Below are 25,562 nucleotides of genomic sequence, written 5' to 3'. Positions count from 1 at the left end.
TTAACTTGGCCTCTCCTTGCACAGTGCTCTCCGCAGGGCACCCTTGACCTCTGCGTTCCTCAGGCTGTAGATCAGTGGGTTCAGCATGGGGTTGAAAAGGCTGTAAAACAGGGAAAGGACCTTCTGCTGCTCCTCGGGGTGGCGGGATTTGGGGGCCATGTACACGACAATGGCGCTGCCGAAGAAGAACCCGACCACGCAGAGGTGGGAGGAGCAGGTGGAGAAGGCCTTCCTGCGGCCCTGCCCTGACTGGATCCTCAGGACGGCAGAGACGATGCGCGCGTAGGAGACCAGCACCACGCACAGGGGCCCCACCAAGACAAACACACAGGCAACAAAGATGACAAGCTGGTTGAGCCCAGTGTCAGCGCAGGCCAGCCTGAGGACAGACAGGATCTCACAGAAGAAGTGGTTGATTTCATGAGGCCCGCAGAAGGGCAGCCTCAGGATGAGAACTAAATGGACCAGAGCCAGGAGGAAGCTAAACACCCAGGACATGACAGCCAGGACTGTGCACACCCTCCAGCTCATGATGACCGAGTACTGGAGGGGGTGGCAAATGGCCACAAACCGATCATAGGACATCACCACCAAAATCAGGCACTCTGCGTGAGCAAAGGCCAGATACAAATAAGTCTGCATAAGGCAAGGGACAAAGGTGATGGTTCTATTCTGGTTCACTAAGTTAGCCAGCATCTTGGGGACATTGTTGGAAGCATAGGACATGTCAATGACGGCCAGGTGTGAGAGGAAGAAGTACATGGGGGTGTGCAGTCTATAGTTCAAGCAGATAAGGCCCAGGATGAAGCCATTCCCCAAAAGGGTGAGGGTATAGAAGAGAGAGAAAAATCCAAAGAGGAAAAACTCCAGGACTGGCTCGACCCGGAATCCCAGCAGGGTGACTTCTGTGATCCATGTCTGGTTGCTTCCCATGATCCTGGGGCAGAGACAGACACGTCCGTGAGCAGGACAGCAAGGTCACAGCTATAAGGCAATCAAGACACAAAGTACTTAGCAAATGTTACCACATGGGCATTTAGAAATGTCCTACTTTGAATGTATTCTCTATCATTTGTTTTTAGATATATTGTAAAAAACTAACTTGGAGTACTCATATAAATCAGGAAAAGTTCCCCTTCTATCAATGAAATAGTAAAATATATAGGTATCTATACATAGATAATAAAATAGATAACATAATACATTATTGTATATTCTACCTAATAGGATGCACGCACCTGTAGACATATTGTGTTCTGGAGAATTCAGGGATCTGGCTTCCCTTTGAGGGCACGGGTCTGGATTCTTTATGTAGAAAGAAGAGAAATCACCCTGACCAAATGTCCGCAATGGGAAGCAGTCTCATTTCCTAAGCTGGCTTGCCTCCTTGGTCCAAGACATGACATGATGAGGCTCCTTTGTTCTTTCTGTGCTGCTTATTTATCCCCTTGCCTTCCCACACGCTTTCCTACCCACTTATTTCAGATTTAAAAACCCTTCAAAACAACATCTCAGTTTGGTAGTGTCCTTCAAACTTTGCAAGCCCTTCCTTTCAACAGCTGCCTAATATTTCCTAGAAGCATCTCCTGGTTCCTCTTTCCCATTTCCTATAGCTTTGTTTTGGGAGTCTTAGCTACTTCCTCATCTGCACTGGATGCTGGAACGCAGGCACCAGTGAAAGAGCACTACAGGTACATGCAGTGAACAAACACATGCACGTGTCTTAAGTTCAGTTCAACCTGATGACATTTCTGCAGCCGTTTCAAGGATGAAAAGCAAAAGGGGAAGACAGATTAACATTAACTGTGGATACATTTAAAGAGGACAGCTGTACTATACTATAATTGTATTTTCTTTGGTTGGTTTCTCCTTTCCTGTTTATAACTCAATATAAAGACAGATCTCAGAGCTTATCTCGCATTCTGGTGTGCTGGGACCCGCTGTCGCCGTGGCATCTTCCAGCTTCGGCAAGGCGCGCTGCCATCAAACCCCCTGCTGGCTGCCCACAGCCGCTCTGATGGATTCTGAGCACGGGCAGGGAGTGGGGTCAGCTGGGCACCATCAGGGTGGGTCTTTCTGAGGAGCCCCTCCAGGCAGGTGCCTGGCTCTGTCCGAGAGCTGAGGAGGAAAGGGTCACAAAAGGGCTGGACGGCATCATCATGCCGAGGAACCACACGATCCGGTGCTGTCCCTTTACACTTTTTTCACATTTTTTCAAGAAATAGCCTGAACTATCTTTACATTTAAATTAGGCTAAAGTTTCACATCTGGGAGAATATTTTTAAAAAAATAACTCCAGCGTCTTCTTTAAGAAAAAAATTTAGATCCTTAGATACACATTTTAAAATTGGGGTTATTCTATACAGACTTTTAACTACCATTTTCACTTAATATAATGAGTAATATTTATGTATTAAAATAATATCTTAAAGATGTTATTTACCATTAGGACAACATTCTATTGTCACAAGTTATCTAATTTCTTATCATTGGAAGTTTTTTATTCTTATTTCTCTAATGTTTAATAGCATTGAGATTAACATTCTTTCAAATTGAACTTTTGTCTGTAATCTTTATTATTTCTTTAGGATGTATTCCAAAAGTAAAATTGCAGATGCTATAGATGCAGACGTTCCAGGGCATTTGGTACCTACTGCCATCTTCCCTGCAGAAGATCACCAGTTTCTCCCTCTGACAGCGTGACAATGACACCTTCTCCTCACACGGTTGTCAGTACTGAGTATTACCAGTTACAACCTAGGTGAGTTTGATATGTGTATAGTTTTATACAGTTTAAACTTATACTTCAACAAGTCCTTGACAGTATCCCTTGAGCACATCATCTGCTCCAACTTCTGTTCTAAGCTCTGGAGTGACAGCAGTGGATAAAGTTGACATTCTGACGGGGTGACAGACAAGGAATAAAGGGGTGCATTTGTCATCTACGCCTCTCTGGTTGGGGGAAAACCTTGTCTGCCCCAGGATGGAAACACCTTGGTATACGCCTGCCCCTCTCTGTCCTCCAACTTACATGATTTGTGAAACAGGAAAAAGGAAGTGAGAATGTGCCTCTTCTGCTCTCGTTTTTGGTTGCATACATTTCTACTCTCTCAGGGTAAAGCCTACAAGCTCATTTGTCCTGTTTGAGGGTGGGGGTGAGTTAAAAGTTGCGATCTGGAGAGAAATTTTGTCAAAGATAGAAATCATGTTTTCTCAATAAGCCTCATTAAGACTTAATTTTCATTTCTACCTGATTCCTTGTGTCTTTTTCTGAATTTATTTCTTCTGACTTGGAACAAGGAGAGGTCATGGTTAATTATCGCCACTAAAACACCAGAAATAAATCAATAAAACAGTTGCTGAGAGTAAAAAGCACTATGAAGGAAATAAACAGGCCAAAATGATAGAGTGACTTGGTTCAAAGTGGGCGCCTTTAGATGGAATTATTGGGAAAGGTCTCCCCAAAGGGGAGACACATGGGCAGAATCTGAAGGACAAAGGGGAGCCCACCTGCCTCCAGCGCAAGGGGACCATGGTCTGTCCAGCAAGCAGTGGTGGCACAACCCCCAGGCAGGAAGGGCTCTGGGAGCCTGGGAACAGGAGGGAATCCAACGGGCCCGGAACACAGTGACCAAGGTCTAAATATCTGTTGAAATTGATGTAAAGGTTTGTAAGCTGGAGATGGATTAAAGTATTTGGCTACCATGCAGCCATTAAAAATGACAATATTGGAACAAGAAGGATAATATAAGATCTTTATACAGTGAAATAAAAAGTTTTCACAGAAAGTCAAAGCATGGGTGTACAAAATGATATGACATATTTTATAATATGAACATATTTATACAATGTCTTTTGTGACTATTTACATATATCTGGGAAAATTTTATAAATTAAACATGAAACTGTTTATACTGATTATCTCTAGAAAGAAGGATCATGTAGGGATTTACCTTTCATATGAATTATTTGCTTATTTGTTACTTTTTAATAAACTTTACACATTAACAGGGAAAAAACAAGACACCTCCATTGAAGAAAAACCCAAGACGTGACCTGGAAGTGAAGCCACACCTTATTCCTGCTCATTTTGAGAATGGCGCTCACCGAGCCGGCACGGGAACGTCAGAATGGGGGCAGGTTTCCTCAGAGCTTCAAGTGGGAGACCTAAGTCCCTGTATTATGTGAAATGGCCTTTGACAGGAAAGGGGACATTCAAAACCCAACCCCATTGTTGTCTATAGAATCTTTTCCTGAACTGTACTGATAGAGAAAAAGACCAAAATCTTCTATTGACAAAAATGGGTAAAAGAGGATTGCCCTGACCACTGTGGCTCAGAGGGCTGGGTGCCGTTACACAAAATGGAAGGTCAGTGGTTTGATTCCCGGTCAGGGCACATGCCTGGGTTGCAGGTTCAGTCCCTGGTTGGGGCACGTAGGAGAGGTAACTAATCAACAGTTCTCTCTCACATTGATGTTTCTCTCCCTCTCTTTCTTCCTCCCTCCCCCCACTCTAAAAATAAATAAATAAACTCTTTTAAAAAAAAGTAAGAAAGGATCTAAAGTCAGGTGGAAAATTACTGTCACATCCACCCAAATGTAAAAGAGTGCCCAAGCAACGCAAAGTTCTAATGTTGCGCAGATCAAAGACAGTGACCTTTGTCATTCAGAGAAGCACATTTCAATGCACTTTTAATTTTCTCATTGGGAATGCAGTTTCTGGGGGTTTCAAGTGGAAAACCAAAAGCATGACAAAATAAATAAAATCAGTACCTGTCAATGCAGAATCAGAAGTGACAGGAAACTGAATGGTCATCTAGTCCAGGAATCTTTCCGTCAGTTTCTTAGAAAAAGCCACTTACAATCGGCCTGCTTACTTAGTGGATACTGCATATCTCACGCTCATGAGGGCCGCCTTTGCCCTTCACTGCTTGAGTGATGCATCCCAAGCTGTGTCTCTGTGAATTCCTGTACTTACATCTCTGCGGTTGAGCCATGTGCTTGCCAGGAGACACCTCTGATCAGCATGCCATGAAATTGCAGATTTGAGAGGTACATGCTCTCTTCGGTGTGAACTTCTGTGTCCACGCCTACACACACTTGGTGTTTCTCTTAATAAGGAAGTGGCTCTCTTAGACTAACTTCCGGTAACAATTCACTGGAGCTCTCAGGAAATAGCAGCAAATTATGGTCAGTCAAGTATCTTACAAAGTCACTCAAATATTACTGAATTGATTTTATTGGAGCTGACAGATATACTTTTTATAAAGAAGATAGACTTCTTATAAGTTTACTTTTAAATTCATGCAAGCAGAGCACAGTTAAATGATATATATTGAAATTCCAATTAGCAGACATATAAAATGGGAAACTGACTTATTTTCTGGACAACATGAAATCAGTGATGGAGTGGAACATGGCTCTTTGCGGACACACCAAGCACTGCGTTCAGGGTCCCACTGGGGGAGGCTGAATTGGGGGCTCGGGGAATTCCTTACTCCTCGAGACTCCCAGGGGCATGGACATGCTGTAAATTTTTAAGGCTTTTCTTGAATAAGCATGTCATCATGGAAAGTAAGGAACAAAAGTAATGGTAAAAAATTAGATAATGCCCTCAGAAAGAGTCCTGTCTCTGTGTCTTTAGAGCTAATAAGACCACAGGAAGCTGGAAAGACTGACTCTCTCTGAGGAGAGTGCTTGAATGAGTCCTAGGAGACCTCCAGGGGGTAAACCAGGGTACGGGCTTGAAGGGGCTGGCAGGCAGGCTGAGTACAGGCCCTGGGATGGAATCCTGGGAGCGCAGCGAAGACCAAGCCCTGGGGGCTCATCCGCGTTCCCACTGCGCCCACGCCAGTGACCTAGGATAGCAGGCACTGGGGTGCTTCAGCTCTCAAATATGCAAATTGTTGGCTTCCTTTTCCAAAATAATTAGAATGGACTAATCAGAGCTCATAATTAAAACAATGTGGAATCATAGACTTTTGCATATATTTTGGTAAGATATTTTTGGAAGAAACATCCAATAACCTAGGGAAAACACTATTTCTAAATGGCAGGATTAAATAAGGAAGCAAATACAATTCTTAGTGAAAGAGCTCATTTTGTCTGAGGTGAACCACAGGCAAACCACATGCCCGATGGGATGTCAAGCGCACTGTGTTACAGTTTTGTTGGAAGGCCAGGGGAAACACCTCTCTCACGACGGCTATCGACACACAGAAGTTGGTCAGCTCATCTGTGAGCACAGGCAAGTAGAAAAAGTCTGGATAAGGTGAAAGCAATTTGTTTTCTTTTTAAACACCGGCATGATTTTGCATCTTAAATTTCCCAGTTCAAGAAGCCAGGTGTTTTTTTGTTTTTGTTTTTGTTTTAATTTTTGTTTATTTATTTTCAGAGAGAGGGAAAGGGAAGGAGAAAGAGAGGGAGAGAAACAGAGAGAAACATTGATGTGTGGTTGTCTCTTGCATGCTCCCCACTGGGGACCTGGCCCAAAACCCAGGCGTGTGCTCTGACTGGGAAGCCAACCAATGACCCTTTGGTTCACAGGCTGGCACTCAATCCACTGAGCCACACCAGCCAAGGCCTTTTCTTCTTCTTCTTTTTTTTAATCTGAGAAAAAGCCTGGATCAGATACAATAAAGAGACAGGTACCTGAAATGAAGATTTAAGTGACCACTCTAGCTACATGTTGAAGAAAGATCAACGTGCACAGAATAAGGGGGGGAAGTTTCAGGAATCTATTTTTCTGTTCTTCCATAGAGCGACAGTTAGCAGGGACTGGAAAGAGCAAGATCCTTGAATAAGGGCGAAAGCAGCCTGGCAAACAGTGCTGGTCGCCCATCACTCAGAACTCGACTCTGCAAGGTGAACACCAGGAACGGGAGTCACTTAGTCTAAGCCTCATTGTTTTCATCTGCAAAATAGTGACAACAGATGTCTAAAGCACTGGAGTGAAGAACACAGGTAATGAAATTTACAAATGGGGATTTAAAGGGCTGATGTGAAGAATAAATACCCTTCAACTGCTAGTTATTAGATGTTAAATATTAGCTGTTATTAATAGTATTAAAGAGACCACAAAATTCAAGGGAGAATCCAAATCATTGGGATTAGAGCCAACAAAATCATGGTATAGTAATTTCTTTCAGATTTATCTTGCTTTTCTTTTTAATTTTAAGCTTAAATAAAAGCACATCATTTTAATTTCACTTCTATTAATGTTTTTATATGCTAATTTTTTTAATTAAGTTTTCAAAGGAATTTAAAGAAGTGGAGGAATCTTTTAAAGGAACTTCACTCCTGGATTACAGAAGAACATACAGGATTTAAACCTCAAAAGGCAGTTCTGCTATACAAACTATCCCAATGAGAGAGAGAGAGGGAGAGAGGGAGGAACCTTACTTAATGAAAAGTGGGGCAGGTTTAGGCTTTTTAACACTAACCCAAAGAACAAGTTTGTCACTCAGAGTGAGTGCCCTGGGCCATCTGTCAGAGCTGGTGTGTTGGGGCAGTACAGATTGGTCAAATTTTCACACTTGGAAATTATTTACCATCTCCAATAGTTACTTTGACACTCAGCTTAAACCTAACAGGTACCAAAAAAACAAACATGGAAGCTGAGCACCATGGCCTGGATTCAAATCCTGACTTTGCTACATACTATTCTCTGGGCCTCACTGTGCCTCAGTTTCTCCATCTGCAAAAATGGGGTGAATAATAGACCATACCTCATAAGATACTTGAGAGAACAAAATGAATTAACTGACATAAGACACTTAATAAGTCCTTAGAGATGTATTATTAGGGATTTTAAAAACCAACATTGGAAAGTAACTTCTGGATCCAATAACCATAAGGAAACGTGTTACATGCTTGATATTCCTCCACTAAAATAAAAACCAGAGAGAGAATCTTAATGCCAACAGACACCGGGTTGGAGCTGTAAGAGAACACCATCTCTCTCTCGGACGAGCAAGGCAGGGGTCCTGTTTGGCCAAGCTGTGTTCCTGTGAACCTACAGGGACGGGCAGGAAAGAGGGCAGGGGAGGAAGACCGGCCTCAGGGCAAGCAAACCACTTACTTCTCTGTGACTGCAGGGTTTTTTCATTATAGGCAGTGGCACCTGGGTCACTTGGCCCCGAAGGGCTCTGCAGCCCTGCAGCCAGACCACGTTTGCACAGGTGGTTAGCTGATTCCACTCTGACACAGTCGTAACAAAGTCAAGAGCTGCAACATGATGATGACGAGGAAGGTCCTAGAGGGTCAGAGACGTCGTGGCCACACTGTGGGGATAGGGAGTGGTCCCTAGTGATCTCCTCAGGTCCCTACTTATGAAGATAGGCTTAGGACCACACATGGAAGGACTTTTGTCACCCACAAGTAAAGCTGGTGATTTCATTCACCTCCCTTTCCTGTTCCCCACCTGCAAACCCCTCCTCAGGGCTAATGAGCATTCATTACTTACGGTGGTATAGTCTGTGTTCCGTTTTTCACACACGGCCTTGGACTTAGAGGAAACCTCACGGAGAAAAAAAATGGGACTGAGTCCCCTCTCTAAAGGGGTCTCCTCAGGGGTGAGGCCCAGACACAGTTCTCATCAGAGAACTTTATGATTGACTTGCTTTTGCAAGCGAAGGCTTTTTCTGTCTTCGCTTGAACCCATCTCCCTCCCCACAGACACAAATAATGATTCAAGGACAGACCCAGTGGAATTACATCCATTCACGTTCTTTCCGGAGAGACTGAAAGGCTTTGCTACTTCTCCTGTGGGGGTGAACTAATGAATGTATTTCCCACGTTTATGCATTTTGCTCTCTCAGTATCCCAGGGGGATTTGTGTGTGTTTTTCTGGGAGGGGGATGTGTGTGTATGTGTGTGTGTGTGCACACGCACGCGTGTGCGCACATGTTGATATTGGGTGAGGCCAGGATGTCCCTAAAGTATGCAAGCCTGGCACAGAAAATGAAAATTCAGTCATAAATTAATTTTTCTCGGTACTTATTTTATCATTCTTAAAATTGCTCTGCTCTTTGCTTCCTCCTGTTTAATTTCAGAGGAGAGTCTGTGATTTCTTGATCTCTCATGGCAGGGGCCCTGGGGAACCTGTTAAGATGTTATCTCAGAGAAACCGTTGCCTCCCAATAGAGAAAATGTGACGGCCAAATAACCACAGGGCTCGCACATATTTGTGACTTACCAGTTTAGGTATACCTCTCCCTTAGTTTTCTATAGTTCTATTCCAAACATCTCCAGATTTCTGAGCCATATTTCTCTTCCTTCATCCTGGGTTAAAACCTACAGTTAAAGTGAAAACTGAATCTCTCACTGTCTGATAATGTTTGACGAATGTAAAGTCCTTCCCATTCTAACTTCCTAAGTGTACCTTAGCTGAGGTCTCTAGAGAATCTTAGCTCTTAAATTGTGGCAGAAGGAGTGCTACAAAATAAGAGCAATATGTTTTATCTACTGGAGAGCAGAAAACATATATTGTAATATTTAAGAGGACACAAATTGGGGTTTTTTCCTTACAATAACCTGCGTGCAGTGGAGGCTTGTCCCGCTTACCGCCTTACGCCCCAGCACTCTCTCTAGGCCAGCTGAGCCCTGCTCCCCAATACTCCCGCCCTTGGAATCCTCACTCCTTGTTACCAGTCGGTTTCATCCTCTTAGCACCCATTTGAATTCAGACATAATACCTGCTCTGCAAGCACTCATGGAGCCCTCTTCAGCTATCTCAACCGAAACTGGACTCCCTTCTCTGGTCGCCTAATGCCCCATTGTAACACCCTTCAAGGCTGTGCTTTAGTCATTGTTTTTTACTTTTAATATTCTCATATTGTTCATCTTTCCTATACTTTACAAGCAAAACAAGATTATTATTGAAGAATAAATTTCCCTTATCAATACCCAGATAGAGCTAAACATAACGATTTGGTGCATGTTCATTCAGACACGCATAATTACCATTCTTAATTCTTTTTCACAAAAATTTTTAAATCTTCACCTGAGGATATGTTTATTGATTTTTGAGAGAGAGGAAGGGGGAAGAGAGAGAAACAGCAATGTGAGAGAGAAACAGACATCGGTTGTCTCACATATGTGCCCTGACTGGGGATGGAACCCACAACCATTCTGTGTATGGGACGATGCTCCATCCAACTGAGCCACCCCGGCAGGGCACCACTTTTATTTCTTTTGATGAGGACAATATGATGGCATTTAACACAGCTTATGGTGGATACCAAGAGGTCTCATGGTTCATCATCTTTTTTTTTTTTTTTTGCTGCTAATCTTTGAAATGATAGAGCAAAAACATTTACTCTAAAAAATCTTGGAATTCTTTTGTTATTAATATTTATATTAATATTTTATATTTTAGTAAGAATAAATATTATAAAGCATAAATGGCTCAATCATTAGTGATGGGCTTTTATCAAATGAAGGTCAAGTTAGGAATAAAAGTGTTTGCAGATCACAATTACATACAAACCTACAGCTGCACCTAAATATCATTCTAATAGTTTGCCAACTCTGAGACAGAGATTTCTCCTTCACAGGGCTGCAGTCCTGTCTTAGTTTTTTTCAAGACCACTTAGCACAGAACATTTCAATGAGATCATTGAAAAAAAAAATATAAGCAATGGTGAGAAATTAGAAGTGTTCATGACTGTTCTCATCATAACTTGTTATGGTACGCCTTTTTAACTGTATGATGCTACCGTCAGATGTGCTCCTCCGAAACAAGGGAGTAAACCAAAAAAGAGGAAGCCATGACATTAATGAACTAAGGAGTTTAACACAGGATAAAGGCCAATGGAATTTCTAGGAAACAACCAGTCCAGATAAAGGAGAATGGAAATCTCCTGAGAAATAGATAACTCATCTGAGATGACCAAAGGGACTGAAAGGTACAAGGAAGCTTTAGCATAGGCACAAAGAATCCAAACCCAGAAAAAAGCAGGGCAATTAGTCAACATCACCTTTATTAGTTGCAGCTGTAAGCATTAAATTGCTATATTTTCCCAGCTTAAAATGTCAGGTGAGAGAAAATATTGGCTCATTAAAGTGTTTCCTTGTCAAACTTGCTGCCACTGCTGATCACAGTACCTTGCAATGACCATTATGATTAATGGCACAATATCCCAGAAATTTATGAATGAATGTGGTATATATATGTAAACAGCGTATGTGTATGTGTGTATACATATATGTGTATACATACACACACGGCTAATAGCACATATGGATGAATAATTTAACAAAAATGTAAATCACATGATACTTTTGGAAAGTATTCTGACATTTACTTCTTGTGCAAAAGGAATATTTTCTTAATATGAATATAAGCTAAGCAATTCAGAAAAAGACAAGTACATGACCCACACATTTGGTTAGTGGAATCCTACATATCTCTGTGCGCTTAGAGAAATACAATGAAAAAAGTATAAACAGATGATAAATATTTTATATAAATTGGTTCATGCTCCACATGCTGTTTTTAAATATATATATATGTATTTTTAATGTAGCAACAGGAAAAGTACCTACTATGGAACTAAACTACTTAGTCTACTTCTGAGTCCTTTTTTTAACTGTGTAAGATGAGGTTCTCGATACAACCTCCTTGCTAACAGAATAATTTTTCACTCTATTTTGAGGTGGTGGCCATTAGGTTTTTAAACATTATGCCTTACCTTGAGAGAGCGCCAGCTGGGTCCCTAAACCTGGAGGAAGAGGAAAGCAGCATACCTCAATGTCCGGCCTCTCGAGACCTCAGAAGGCTGGCTTCAGACCCGACCCCGTTCGGCAGAAGCTGCCACTTGTCAGCCCCGTGGCCAACACGGCCTCCCAGGCCGGCCTAGCACTACTGAGTCTCTCCAGGGATGAGACGGGCCAATCCCCAGAGGAAGGTGGCCTCACCCCGAGCCACAGGGGACTAAACCAAGACTGGTCTCATCCAAGCTCTCCATGTCATTCTTTTTGTCAGTGACTGGTTCAGAGATAATTGTTTGGCCCAGTTTCGGCTAAGGGAATAGGAGGCAAAATCTGCTGAGAGGGAGTGCTTGTAGAAAAGATTGTCCTTCCTGACAAAAGCGGCAAGATGCACAAAAGAATGTCTCTTCACTTCTTTTTAAAATCTATTTTAAATATCATTATGGCAGGACATTTCCCCATAGGACATCTGCAAATGGCTCATGCCCTACATGGTTAGAATGAAAAAATCTCTATTCTGCTTTCATTCTTAAAGTTTATTTATTTCATAAAGTGATTTGGGAAAAAATATAAACTAGAGTTATATGGTAGAAAGTCACCTAATAATGACAAATGGAGCTCAGAAAAATGCTGATCTTTGAGGAGGTAATATTTGAGAGTGAATAAATTAGAAGGTCTGGTAAAAGAGGATTCTATGTCTTGTCTTTTCACCCTTCTTATGCTCTGTACTGAACAACAGACATTCTTAATTTGAACTTATTCAAGTTTATGAATGTTTTGTGACCAATAATTTTGTAGATTATTTTAAAAATCTTTCCCCTTCATATCTTCTGAGAGATTTATAGTTTTTCCTCGGACACTCAGGTCTTGAAAACAGTAGAAACTGCATTTTCTGTATGTGCAAGCGCCCATGTGCTTACCCGATTGCGCCAGCACCTCTCATGGCAAAGCCCTTCCTTGTCCCAGTGACCTGCCAAGACACGGCTCTCATCTACCTGGCAGATGGTCATACAGGCATGAATCTGCTCTGTGCTTTGCATTCTATTCGATTTGTTTGTTGGTCAGTCCCTGGATGAATACCACAACATTTTCTTTATTGATACTTTAAATGCATTTTCTTATCTGGAGAATCAAATCCTCCCACTTTGCATTTTACCAGGGGGGGACCAAAAAAAACCGGAATTATCTTCTGGAGGGTAGGCCCCTTGTAGTACAAGCTTCTCCTGCTAGGTGAGCGTTCTAAGAACCCATCAGTATCAGTGTACCAGTTGGCGTTGTTGTGAGAGGCTGCCTTCGGCTTCAGTGAATTTTTTTGAAGACTCTTTCAACATATTGGTCCATTTCATGATGGGTGATTTATGAGTGCACCTGCCCACACCGTGCTGAGTGTACAGCAGTTTTTGACCAGAAGCAGAATGACCTCCATTGCCCCACCCTCCCCATTCACCTGTTCTCCCCCCAGGCAACATTTTTTTGTTTGTTTCCCTGGATCAATAAAGACCTCATAGAGAAAAGTTTTGCCCAAGTGGAAGAGGTAAAACAAAAAAATGGCAGAAGTACTAAAAAGCATCAAAATCAACATGTGGAAGAGGTAAAACGAAAAAATGGCAGAAGTACTAAAAAGCATCAAAATCAACATGTTCAAAAACTGTTTTTGAGCAGTGGAAAAAAATGTCTTGATAGGTGTATTGCATCAAATGGAAAGCACTTTGAAGGTGACTCAAGTTTAAACATGTAAGAATCAATGTACAATTTTTCACAAATTCCAAGGGTTTTTTTGGGTCCTCACCCTCGTATCTTTTTTAGTAGTGTTTGGACTGGCCTTGGCCCTTTGCATTTCAGAATCAGAATGTCAAGTTCTGCACACATCCATGCATTCTGCTGGGATATTGAAGGATACCGATTATATTTATACTAAATATATCAACCAATTTGAGGAGATGCAATCTTTGTAATATTATGTTTCCCAATCCGAGAATCTAACACTTCTCATATTCGGTATCTGTGTTACAATTATCATAGTTCCTCTATATATTTTTCTAACTGTTCCTTTTTAGTTTTTTATATATGCTTTGTTATATTTACTCATAAGCATTTAAAAATTAAGTCTTGTTGTTTATGGCTGCATTTTGTAAAGTTTCATTTTTAATTATTTGTTATTGTTATATAAAAATATAATTGATGTTCATATTGATTTTGTATTAAACTACCTTGTTAAACTTACCTATGTTACAATAATATATTGAAAGACTCCTTTGGACATCCAACATATATATATATATATATATATATATATATATATATATATATATATATAAAATCATGTCATTTTCATATAATCACAATTTCTTCCTTTGCAAATATGTGTGTGTGCAGATGCGCATGCAAGTATGTGTGTGTGTGTGTGTGTGTGTGTGTGTGTGTTTGTCTAATTGTACTAGTTAGGATCTCTAGTAAAAAGCTGAAAACAAGGCAATGGTTTACATCTTTATCTCATTCTTTACTTATAGGGGAAGATGTTAGCATTTCATCATTAAGTATGTTGTTTGCTGTGTGGGTTTTCTTTTTTTTCTGTAGATCCTCTTTAGAAATGCTTATTGTTTGTTATTACTAGCATGTAAAGAATTTATATAATGACTTAATGTTAAATTTTGTCAAACACTTTATTAGATCTACTTACGTGTATGTTTAATTTGTTAATGTGGCAAATTATTTTCATCATCTGTTTTAATGTTAATCAATTCTAGCATTCAGGGAATAAAAACTTTATCAAAATGTAAATTATTTTATTTTATGGACTTGTTTTACTAACATTTTCTTTAAAATATTTGCACCTATTTCGTGAATAAGATTAGATGGTTTTTCTGTTTCATATTTTATCTCAGGTTTGTTATCAATGACTTAAACACTAAGAATATTTATTTTTCCCATTTTACAACAAGTTCAAAGACAAAGAGTCCTAGGTTGGTTAAATTAAAGGAGTCAAAAGGGCATTCAAGGTCCCGGGATAATGAGGACACACTCACACACTCAAAATACTCCCAACCATCCCTCCCAGGGACCTCCTCTCCCCCAGAAACCTCTGCAGGGCACCCCTGACCTCTGTGTTCCTCAGGCTGTAGATCAGCGGGTTCAGCATGGGGTTGAAAAGGCTGTAAAACAATGAGAGAACCTTCCTGTGTTCTTGAAAGTGGCGGGATTTGGGGGCCACGTACATGACGACAGCACAGCCAAAGAAGAGCCCGACCACGCAGAGGTGGGAGGAGCAGGTGGAGAAGGCCTTCCTGCGGCCCTGCCCTGACTGGATCCTCAGGACGGCAGAGACGATGCGCGCGTAGGAGACCAGCACCATGCACAGGGGCCCCACTAAAACAAACACAGAGCCCACAAAGAGGACAACTTCATTGAACCTAGTGTCAGCACAGGCCAGTTTGAACATTGACGTAATCTGACAGAAAAAGTAGTTGATTTTCTGTGGCCTGCAAAAGGACAGCCTCAGGATGAGCATAATGTGGACCAGAGCCTAGAGGAAGCTAAACACCCAGGATGTGGCGGCCAGGACCATGCCCATCCTCCAGCTCATGATGACAGTGTACTGGAGGGGGTGGCAGATGGCCACGTACCGACCAGAGGACATCACCACCAAACATGTACACTCTGTTACAGCAAATGCCAAATACAGGAAAGTCTGAAGGATGCATGGAGCAAAGAAGATGGTTTTCTTGTGTGTCACCAGATTTGCCAGCATCTTAGGAACAGTGCTTAAGGCATACGACATGTCAAAGATGGTCAGGTTTGAGAGGAAGAAGTACATGGGGGTGTGCAGTCGGGAGTCCAGGCAGATGAGCCCCAGGATGACCCCACTGCACAGCAGGGTGAGACAGCAGAATAGCAGGAAGAACCCAAAGAGGAAAACTTCAAGTTCTGGGTCAACCTGGAAGCCCAGGAGGATAACTTCTGTGATCTATGTCTGATTGCTTCCCATATTCTTTTGACAGGTAAATACAGTGCTACACTTAGGACAGGAACTTCAGAGCTGAGAAGCAAAAAAGGAAAAAAAAATGATATGCTCACACAGAGTAAGAATTTATACAAAAAGCCACAAATCAGCAAGTCACGGATTCAATCCAGCCCACAGTCGTATGATGCTGATCTGCAAATTTGGCTTTTAGAGATATTTAAAAGCTTTAGGTGTTGGCCAGTATTAAAAATCAAGAGATTTCACATAAAAATTAGGGCCTCTGGCTTCCTTTAAATATATAGAAGATTTGATACTCCTTGAAATTTATTGTAAGCAATAATCAGCTGAAGTTAACAGAGAGAGACAGATCCCCTCTCACTTACCACAATCTCTACAAATCTCTATTTTCTCCCAGAAACTGAAGCTGACACTTAATTTTATCATTGCACTTATACTATTGGTTGTATACCATAGTTTTAAGTAAAGATTTATGCTCAAGATGAGTTCTTTAGTTCTCCTCTACTTGAAATGCATGAAAGTGACCGATCAAAATGTAAAATGCAAGCCCCTAACTAGACAGCCAGAGTTTAAAATGGGACAATTCTTTCATATACCGGAAATGAATCAGAAACACTTCATGTTCCAGCATGAAAGCAGAGAAGCATGCCTGGCGCTCAGCTTCTATGGAGCTGAGGCAAGTTTTGGGAGATGGGGCACCAAGAGGGTTCTTTGAAACCAAGCACTTGAGCTGGAGCCATAAAGTGGCCGCCGGGCTGCTGGATGCGATTGCTATAAAGAGCTCAGTGTGCTTGCTGGCTCTCTTGCTACATCACCAGAGCCCAAGATACTCTCACAGGGCCCGATTCTACTTGAGGGGCCACGGAGCCTGGAGAATGACTACAAAAACTCAAAATCCCGACAGGGAGAAAGAGAAGGTGGAAAAACCAACATAAAATCAAATAATAAAAACAAAAAGTCTTTCGCTCAAAATGTGTGCCCCAAAACACACTTGAAAACACACAAATTTCATGTTAAAGAGGAAAAACAAAGTAAACTATTGGAACCTTGAATTCAGTCAAGATGTAATTAAATGTATAGAATGATCTTCCAAAGACTCTAACATAGGACGGTGAGAATGTCCCAAAGGATTTTTAAAAAGGCATAATATTTACTTAAAGACTCATTAAATTAAGAAAAATGAACAAGGTAGCCAAGAAAACACAATCAGTTTAAAAACAAAACAATTACAGAGCTTTGAAATGAGAATATAGCCACGCAATTTTTAAAAAATTAATAAAGAGAATAATTTCTAGATCTAATGTTAAAAAGGGAAGCAGTATACTGGAAAGTCACATTTAAGAATCTACCCAGGTTTTAATACACACAGATAAAAGGATAAACTTTTGAAAGTGCAGTTTAGAGACACAAATACTAGACTTAGACTAAACTTAGATATTATAAAGTTTGTAGAGAAAAAGATAAAGAAAATGGTAAGAAACAAGATTTGAAGAGATACCCAAAAATATTATAAAATTAAAAATAGACAAGTCCTTACCTCTCAAAAAAATCTTTCTATTTAATGAGTGCAATAAAGAAAGATAAATGTATACGCAAAACTTTTTATAACTAGCCCTGGCTGCTGTGGCTCAGCAGACTGAGTGCTGGCCTGCAAACCAAAAGGTCGCCAGTTTGATTCCCAGTCAGGGCGCATGCCTGGATTGTGGGCCAGGTCCCCAGTAGGAGGCACACAAGAGGCAACCACACATTGATGTTTCCCCTTCTCCCTCCCTTCCCCTCTCTCTAAAAATAAATAAATAAAATCTTTAAAAAAATTTTATAACTAAAGATGACATAAATCTTTAAGTAACAAATGTACTCTGAGAATAGAATAGAATAAAAAATTAATTCTCAATGAATGTAAATTCTTAACAATTATCTCTGACTATTGTCCTTCTTCCATTCACTACATTTCACTGTGTCTGCACCTTCTGAAACTCCTATTTAAACAATTATGTAGTCAATCAACCTATCCCATGTCTCTTAATTAAGTACCCTTTCAGATTTTTTTCTCTCTTGTTGTCTTCACGCTATTACAGACATTTCTTAACTATATTCTAATTGTACACTTATTCTGTGTATACTTATACCAGGTTGACATTTATCTCATTTATCTCATAATTTAAAAAACATTTTAAAAATAACTCTATTTTTGCTTTCCAAGATTTTTAAGTGGGTTCTTTTTACATCCATTGTTTTGCTTGATTCTGTAGAATCCCTTTACTGTTTCATCAGTTTTATGATATTTAATAGAAGCTATAATTTCATTTTCCTTTTAATCAATCTTTGTTCAACAGTTTTACATAATTTACATTTTCCAGGATTAATAGGAAATATTAAAAGTTACCAAAGGTAAAATACAATTATATTCACAGGAACAACAATTCAACTGACAGTAATGTCTCATCAATAGGAAAGGGTCTGAAGGCAATCAGCTACTATCTTGAATGTTCCAAGAAGGGGTAAGCTGGTGTTCTACATTTTTATATTGTCAAGAATACTCCTGAATGGATGAGAGCAAAGTGAAGCATTATTAAATATGCAAATAAGAAGATACTGAGGACTTACAGATCCTCAGTGTATTAATAAAGTATATTCCTCAATATGAATCCAAGAGAACGCACAGGTAAGTCAATATATGAAAACAACATGGAAACATAATTTGAAAAATATGTTGGCAAATTTTATACCTATTGACTTTAAAACAATTACTGTGGTATTTTAAAAGGATAGAATTAAGCCTTTTGAAACTAATAAGTAAACAGAGGAAGGGATGTTTGATTAGTAAAGAGTGCTAAGATTCCTGATGAGAACTGGAACCCCAGGTGACTTTAAATTTGTTGGCATAATTTCTTAAACTGGGAGGTTACCAGTTGAGGTACCTCATCAAAAATAGATATAGAATCCATAGAATCTAAGGTTTTCAAAATTACATGACAAATGAAAGAAACTAAAAGCATGATTAAGCCAAAAGGAGTCAGAAGGCAACAAAGGAGAAATAAAGAAGCAAATAAATTTTCTGATAAACAGACAACTCAAAAGAGCTGGTATTAACAAATCTATGTATATTGATTACCACATTAATGTAAGACACTAAAACACAGAGATCATCATGGTAGAAGAAAAAAAAAATCAAGGTACATAATCTTTATAAAACGCACACCTGAAATACCTAAATACCTCCTCCTTCTCCTTCTCCCTCTCTCCCTCTCTCTCTCTTTCTCTCTCTCTCTCTCACACACCCCCAGGTTTAAAGATGAAGTAACACACAAAAAATGTATAGCTATAAAGAAACTGGTGGTAGCATTATTGATATCATTTCAAAGCATTTACCGGCATATGGGAGTTAACAATAGAACAATAATAAAAGGATTAATCCACCAAAATGACAAAATTTAGGATCTAGTCCCTACAAAAAGACTTAGAAAATTTTAATTACAAAGTGACTCTTTTAATCTTAGAAAGAATATCTCCCAAACCTACAGAAACATTATATTAACTGGTGAAATATTAGAAGCTTTCACTCTGAGTTAGAAAATGTGCTCCACCAGCACAATTTCTATTTAATGTTGACTCAATAACTAGCCATCAATAAGGCAAATAGAAGAAGTAAAGGGCATAGGATTGAAATGGAGAATATAAAATGTCATTATTACAAGATACAATTGCATACATAGAAAAAACTCCTATTGGTGAACCATTGAAATTCATAAGTGAATTTATAAAAACTTTGAATTTAAGGTCAATGTGCAAAATGAAAAAAAGTATATATGTTTAAGGATTGAAAAATGTGTAAAGATTCAAAGTCTCTCCAAATTGGCCTATACTCTCAATGAAATTCAAGTCAGAATCCTAGAAGGTGTTTTTTTAGTGTGGAAATTAATAATCTTATTCTAAATATCATATATGAAAATGCAAAAAGTCAAGGATAGCCAAAAAACCTTGAGAAGAATGAAGTAAAGGACTTCCCCTATTGACAAGTAACATTTATTATAAACCCAAAATGGTGAAATCACTGGGGGACTGGGGCAAAGATAAGCCAATAAAGCAATGCAGCAGCTTGGGTGACTCAAATTCAGAAACACCAAGACCGTGCCAACATTTTCTATAAGTTACGCTCAGTCTGATGAAATCTATTCATCAGAGAAAACTCAAACCTGGCCCCACCACACATGATGCCCAAAAGAAATTTCAGGTGTGTTTTCATTCTAAATATGAAAGATAAAAGCAAACCTTCCAGGATACTAACTAGAGTATCATAGAGTAGCAGTATTTCTTAAATAGAATCCAAACAAAAAACAGGTTGTCTCATGACAACATTGTACACACAGGCTGGATTCTCTCACATTTCTTTCTGTATCTTTAAAATTTAATAACACATTTTCACTTTAGCATCATTACTTTTTAAAACCACTTCTCAAAGTGACTTAAAAAGTAAAGAGAGTAAGAACATATTCACATCTAAAATTTTTTATAGAGCAAATGTTTTCACTGATTACAATGCTAGGTACAGAAGTAAAATAGGCAAGTTGTCTTCGCAGTAGAATTGTTTTGCCCCATTTCTGCCAGCTAATACTTTCCCCTAAACTTTGATGAGTCACAATGGTAGCCATGTAATACCATTCTAGGATCTGACAATGGGTCTCCCTGGGATCAGGACAACCATCCATGGACAGTAAGCCTGAAACACCAAATCAGGAAAAGTGAATAGGGCACCCTACCAGCTTCACTGACACAATAAAAACACAATGGGAGTTTTATCATATTCTTGCTGCCACGTGTTAACACCTCTGTGCTGCATAGCAAAAAAAAAAAAAAAAAAAAAATGGAGACTATTGTTAGGAGGTGGTAGACACCGATGGTTCTCAGTGTAGGAAGACATGAAGGAGAAATTGTGTAATGGCTCCAGCTTCACCTTCCATTGTAAAAAGAGGCAATGGTATAAGATGGCTTTTATGCCCCTTTAAGGTTGCTACCATGAGATAGGGACATGCAGTGGCACTGGCCCCTCCCCATAAATGTGACCAGGGACAGGTTCTGACTAACAAGAGTGAGAAACCTATGCTTTGACAGCTTGGGTGTCAGACGAGACTCTGAGCGCCCCCGCCCTGGCATGGTGCACGGAAAGGTCCTTCAGAAAGGTGTTTTTTTCTTTTTCCTAAACCTGAGGACTTCGGCCAGCCTTTGTCCTGCTCTCTGTAAGTCATTAACCAGCTTATCTATAATGATTTGTACACAGAAGGGTACTATTTATGGTATTTTCCCCACATCAGGTTTGAATGTAGAGGAAGAGGAGAGGCTGGAGCTGAAGCACCTACTGCCTGAGGTGGGTTCCACGGGTGATGAGTCCCAGATACCCTTTCTGTCCTTACTGTGAGGACAGTACATGGGGTGCCCAGGCGGCTTCTAGAGTGAGGGCTTTACACTCTGACCACCTAAAGCCCACCCATTCCCCTGTCACATACCTGTGGAGTCCAGGGAACAAATTACACAGTGTCTTTCTGCAATTCTATGTCTCCCCTACTGAGTAGAACAAGCCTGCCCTTCTGCTTTTGACTCCAGCTTTGTTATCTGAGTGTGTGAGTGTGTGGGTGTGTGAGTGAGTGAGTGTGTGGTGCTAGCAGAGAAGTGAGAATTCAGGAAAAATGCCAGAGGTGACCCTACTCAGCAGGACCTTGGCATGAATATGTACCAGGTCGGGAAGTCAGACGTTACAGGCTGTGTCACAGTGCAATCTCCACAGTCTCCAAGTACCTGGACTTCTGAGTGGCTGACCTGAGGTGGAACCTACCTTCGCACCCCCTCAGAGAATGGTTTAAGTTTCATGCTTTGGTGGGTAAGGCCCCTGTAGAGCTTGTTAAGGTGAGCACCTCAAAGGACTGTGCCCTCGAGGGAGTGAACCATTTTTGTCTGCTGAGAAGTGTTATTGTGAAATAAATTCTCAAAAATTTCCACGCAAATGTTTTTTTTTTCCACTTGAAAACTCATTGGGATTGAAGCCTATTTCTTTAGATTGGGGGTCCTTTAAGTGACTTTAATTGCTCTCTTGAGACTGGAAGTCAGCAAGCACTCCTTCACATCGACATGCGGTGGTGAACATTGACCTGAAACCCTGCATTTTGGGAAGAAGCATGAGATATTAATTTATGTGCTATCAGCATATAAAATGTTTTAAGTCTCTGGGAAACTGCTTGTTCAGGAGAGATGTATGAAACAATCAATAATGAAATATCAGAAACAGAAACAAGGAAAAATACCCCCTTTACTAGAGCAACAAGAAAAATAAAGTGCCTAGGAATAAACTTAACCAAGGAGGTAAAAGATCTGTACTCAGAAAACTATAGAACACTGAAGATAGAAATTAAGGAAGACACAAATAAATGGAAGCATATACCGTCTTAATGGATTGGAAGAATTAACATCATTAAAAGGTCCATACTACCTAAAACAATCTACAGACTCAATGCAATCTCTATTAACATACCAATTACATATTTCACAGACTTAGGACAAATATTTCAAGAATTTATATGGAACCAAAAACAATAGCCTCCAAATAGCCTCAGCAATCTTGAGAAAGAACAAAGTAGGGGGTATCACAATATCTGATATCAAACTATATTACAAGACCACTGTAATCAGAACAGTCTGGTACTGGCATAAGAACAGATATATAGATCAATGGAACAAAATAGAGATCCTAGAAATACACCCATGTCTCTATGGTCAATCAATATTTGACAAAGGGGGCAGGAACAAAAATGGAATAAAAAGAGCTTCTTCATCAAATGGTGTTTGGAGAACTGGAATGGTACATGCAAAAAAAATGAAACAAGGCCACCAACATAAACCATACAAAAGAATAAGCTAAAAATGGATAAAAGACTTAAACCTAAGCCATGGTACCATAAAGTCCTAGAGGAAAACAAAGGCAGTAAAATTTCAGATATCCCACACAGCAATATTTTCCCCAATACATCCTCTAGGGCAGGGGAAATAAAGGAAAGAATGAATAAATGGGACTACATCAAATTAAAAAGCCTCTGCATGGCTAAAGAAAACATCATCAAAATGAAAAGGGGACCAACCATATGGGAAAATATATTTGCCCACATATATATTGATCTCCAAAATATATAAAGAACTCACATGACTCCACAACAGGAAGACAAACAACCCACTTGAAAAATAGGCAAAGGACCTGAACAGACACTTCTCCAAGGAGGACATTCAGAGGGCCCAGTGACATATGGAAGGATGCTCAACATCACTAGCCATCAGAGATGCAACTTAAAACCACAATGAGATACCACCACACATCACTCAGAATGGCCACATTAACAAGTCAATAAACAGCAAATGCTGGTGAGGATGTGGAGAAGAGGGAACCCTCGTTGCACTATTAGTAGGAATGCAGACTAGTGTGGCCACTGGGGAAAATGGTATGGAATTTCTTCAAAAAACTAAAAATGTAACTGTCTTTTGATCCAGCAATTCCACTGCTGGGATTATACCATAAGAAGCATGAAACACTAATTCAAAAGAACATATGCACCCCTATGTTCATTGCAGTGTTATTTGCAATAGCCAAGTACTGGAAACAGCCTAAGTGCCAATCAGTAAATGAGTGGATCAAAAAATTGTGGTACATTTACACAATGGAATATTACACCACAGAAAGAAAGAACAAACTCTTACCTTTCACAATAGCATGAATGGAACTGGGGAGTATTATGCTAAGTGAAATAAGCCAGGCAGAGAAAGACAAATACCGTATGATCTCACCTATAAGAGGAACCTAATGAAGAAAAACAAACAAGCAAATAGAACCAGAGGCATGGAAACAAGGAACAGACGCAGCAACCAGAGAGAAGAAGGGATGGGGATAAGCGGGGAAAGAAAAGAAAGGCCTAGTCAAGGAACAGGTATAAATGACCCATGGACATGGACAGCAGGTTGAGGCTTGACTGTGGGAGCGGGGGGAAAGCAGGATAGGGCAGAGAAATGGGAATATTGGGACAAGTGAAAAAGAACAGTAAAAAAAAAAAAGACTTCAAATACGTATAATTTATGTCAAAAAGGGAAACAAAGATATAAAGAATGAAAAATAAAATATTTCAGTGAAGTGTTAGAATCTACAAAAAAATCAATTATTCATTCTGAAACAGCAATATATAATAACTTCAATTAAAAAACTCTCAAATATAACAAATGACCACTCCCAACACAGAGCAGGACCAATGAACTGATATGAAGATTAATAGAAAACTATCAAATAAAGGTATAAAATGAAAAAAATGGAGTTGAGTCAGAAAGATATATTGGAAAGTGCTAAAAAATATTCTAACATATACTCAAGAAGAAATAAAAATTAAATGGAGAAAAGGCAAATTTTGAAGAAATTTCTGAGAATATTCCAATAATGATGAAGGATATACTCCCATGAGCACAGAAATCTGAGCAAGTCTCAACTAAGATAAATTTATATGAAATAACATGATCCTACAATATTATAGTGACATTTCTGAAAACCAAGGATAATGTAAATATTCTTAAAACTCAGAGAAAAACTATTGATTTATTACCCATTACCAACAGGAATCATTTCTTTAGCTGGAAAAAGATACCTTCTTTAGTGTCTTTCGCATCCAGGCCTGTTGGCAATTAATATTTGGGTTTGGTTGTTTGGGTTTGTTTGCTAGCTTGTTTTATTTTTGACTTATGTTTCTGTTTGAAAACATGTTCATTTCATGTTAATTTGGGAAGCATATTTCCCTGTACATAAAATTTTTGATTGACAGTTATTTTTTTCAATACTTCACAGATATTGCTGATTGTCCTCTGACCTCCATAGTTCCCACTGAGAAGTCAATAATTGTTATTTTTACTGTATTCCTGATGGCAATGGAGAGAGATCCCAGATTCATGAAGGCGCCTGCATCCTATTTCCTTGCCTTGAGTAAGGGAGGGCCTGGTCTCATATCCCATTGTCATCATTTCAGCCTGGGACCTTTGGGGTTGAAAGTGACTTTAAGCCAGGTGCTGGCTTCATATCTCACCATTCATTTGGTGATTCTGCCTCGCTTTGGTCCTTTGAGAGTTTTACTTACTCTCTTTCAAGCCCAGTTATACATTTAAAAATTAGGGTTTTTAAAATATTTTATCCAGTATTTTTTGGTGCTTCGTCATAATATGGTTTTCAGGACAGCTACTCTGTTGTATTGCCATTGTTTCTATTCCAGAAATCCTAGAATAACCTACCTGGGGAGGGAGTCAAATAATTGGTATTTCCCTTCAGAAGTAAGTCTTTGATACCAATAGAGATGCACTAGAAGGATGCTAGCTCACTTCTTAATACCTGCTTACAAAAACTTGTTATTCAACTGATGCATGTTCCTTACTCTTGTCCCCATTTCCCATTCCAGTTTTTGACTTCTGTTATTTCATGGGATCCTTATCACATCCCTTTCCCAAATGTCTTGTCTTCATCTTTAATGCATAACTCAATTCCTATTTTCTTTTATTCACCGATTATTCCAGTCCATAATCTTTTCCTGTCTCTACATGCTAGATTTATATACCTCAATTTGTTTCATAGATTTTCTACCTCTAAAACTATAATTTTCAAAATTTTTATATTTATTATATAGACAAATCATCATAGTTGAATTTGAAAATTCAAATAAGCAAATAGAAGAAAGACCTTTTCTTTATTATCACTGTGAGCTTTCTCTCAACGATTGCATATTATACATGTGGCATTAGTAATCTTCCTTTCTTCATTTAATATGAATTGTAAATCTATTACAAGCCAATACATATACAACAAAAC

At 39.5% G+C, this 25,562-nt stretch overlaps 2 protein-coding genes across 2 annotated transcripts; both read right to left on the bottom strand.

The window, feature by feature from the left end:
* Positions 1-942, bottom strand: LOC129063375 (olfactory receptor 2A14-like). The gene has a single exon (XM_054564424.1). The coding sequence runs from the start codon at positions 931-933 to the stop codon at positions 1-3; it is 933 nt and encodes a 310-aa protein (XP_054420399.1). The 5' UTR covers positions 934-942.
* Positions 943-14,734: 13,792 nt separating this feature from the next.
* On the bottom strand, positions 14,735-16,431 carry LOC129063392 (olfactory receptor 2A12-like). Its single transcript, XM_054564455.1, is given in 2 exon segments — positions 14,735-15,700; positions 16,417-16,431. Coding segments are annotated over 2 exon segments (981 nt in total).
* Positions 16,432-25,562: the final 9,131 nt, after the last annotated feature.

The sequence above is a fragment of the Pteronotus mesoamericanus genome, unplaced genomic scaffold (assembly GCF_021234165.1).
Source record: "Pteronotus mesoamericanus isolate MK-2021 breed Mesoamerican mustached bat unplaced genomic scaffold, CSHL_Meso_final scaffold_85, whole genome shotgun sequence".
Taxonomy (NCBI): domain Eukaryota; kingdom Metazoa; phylum Chordata; class Mammalia; order Chiroptera; family Mormoopidae; genus Pteronotus; species Pteronotus mesoamericanus.
The sequence above is the reverse complement of the archived record's forward strand: the minus strand, read 5'-3'. Positions and strand labels throughout refer to the sequence as shown.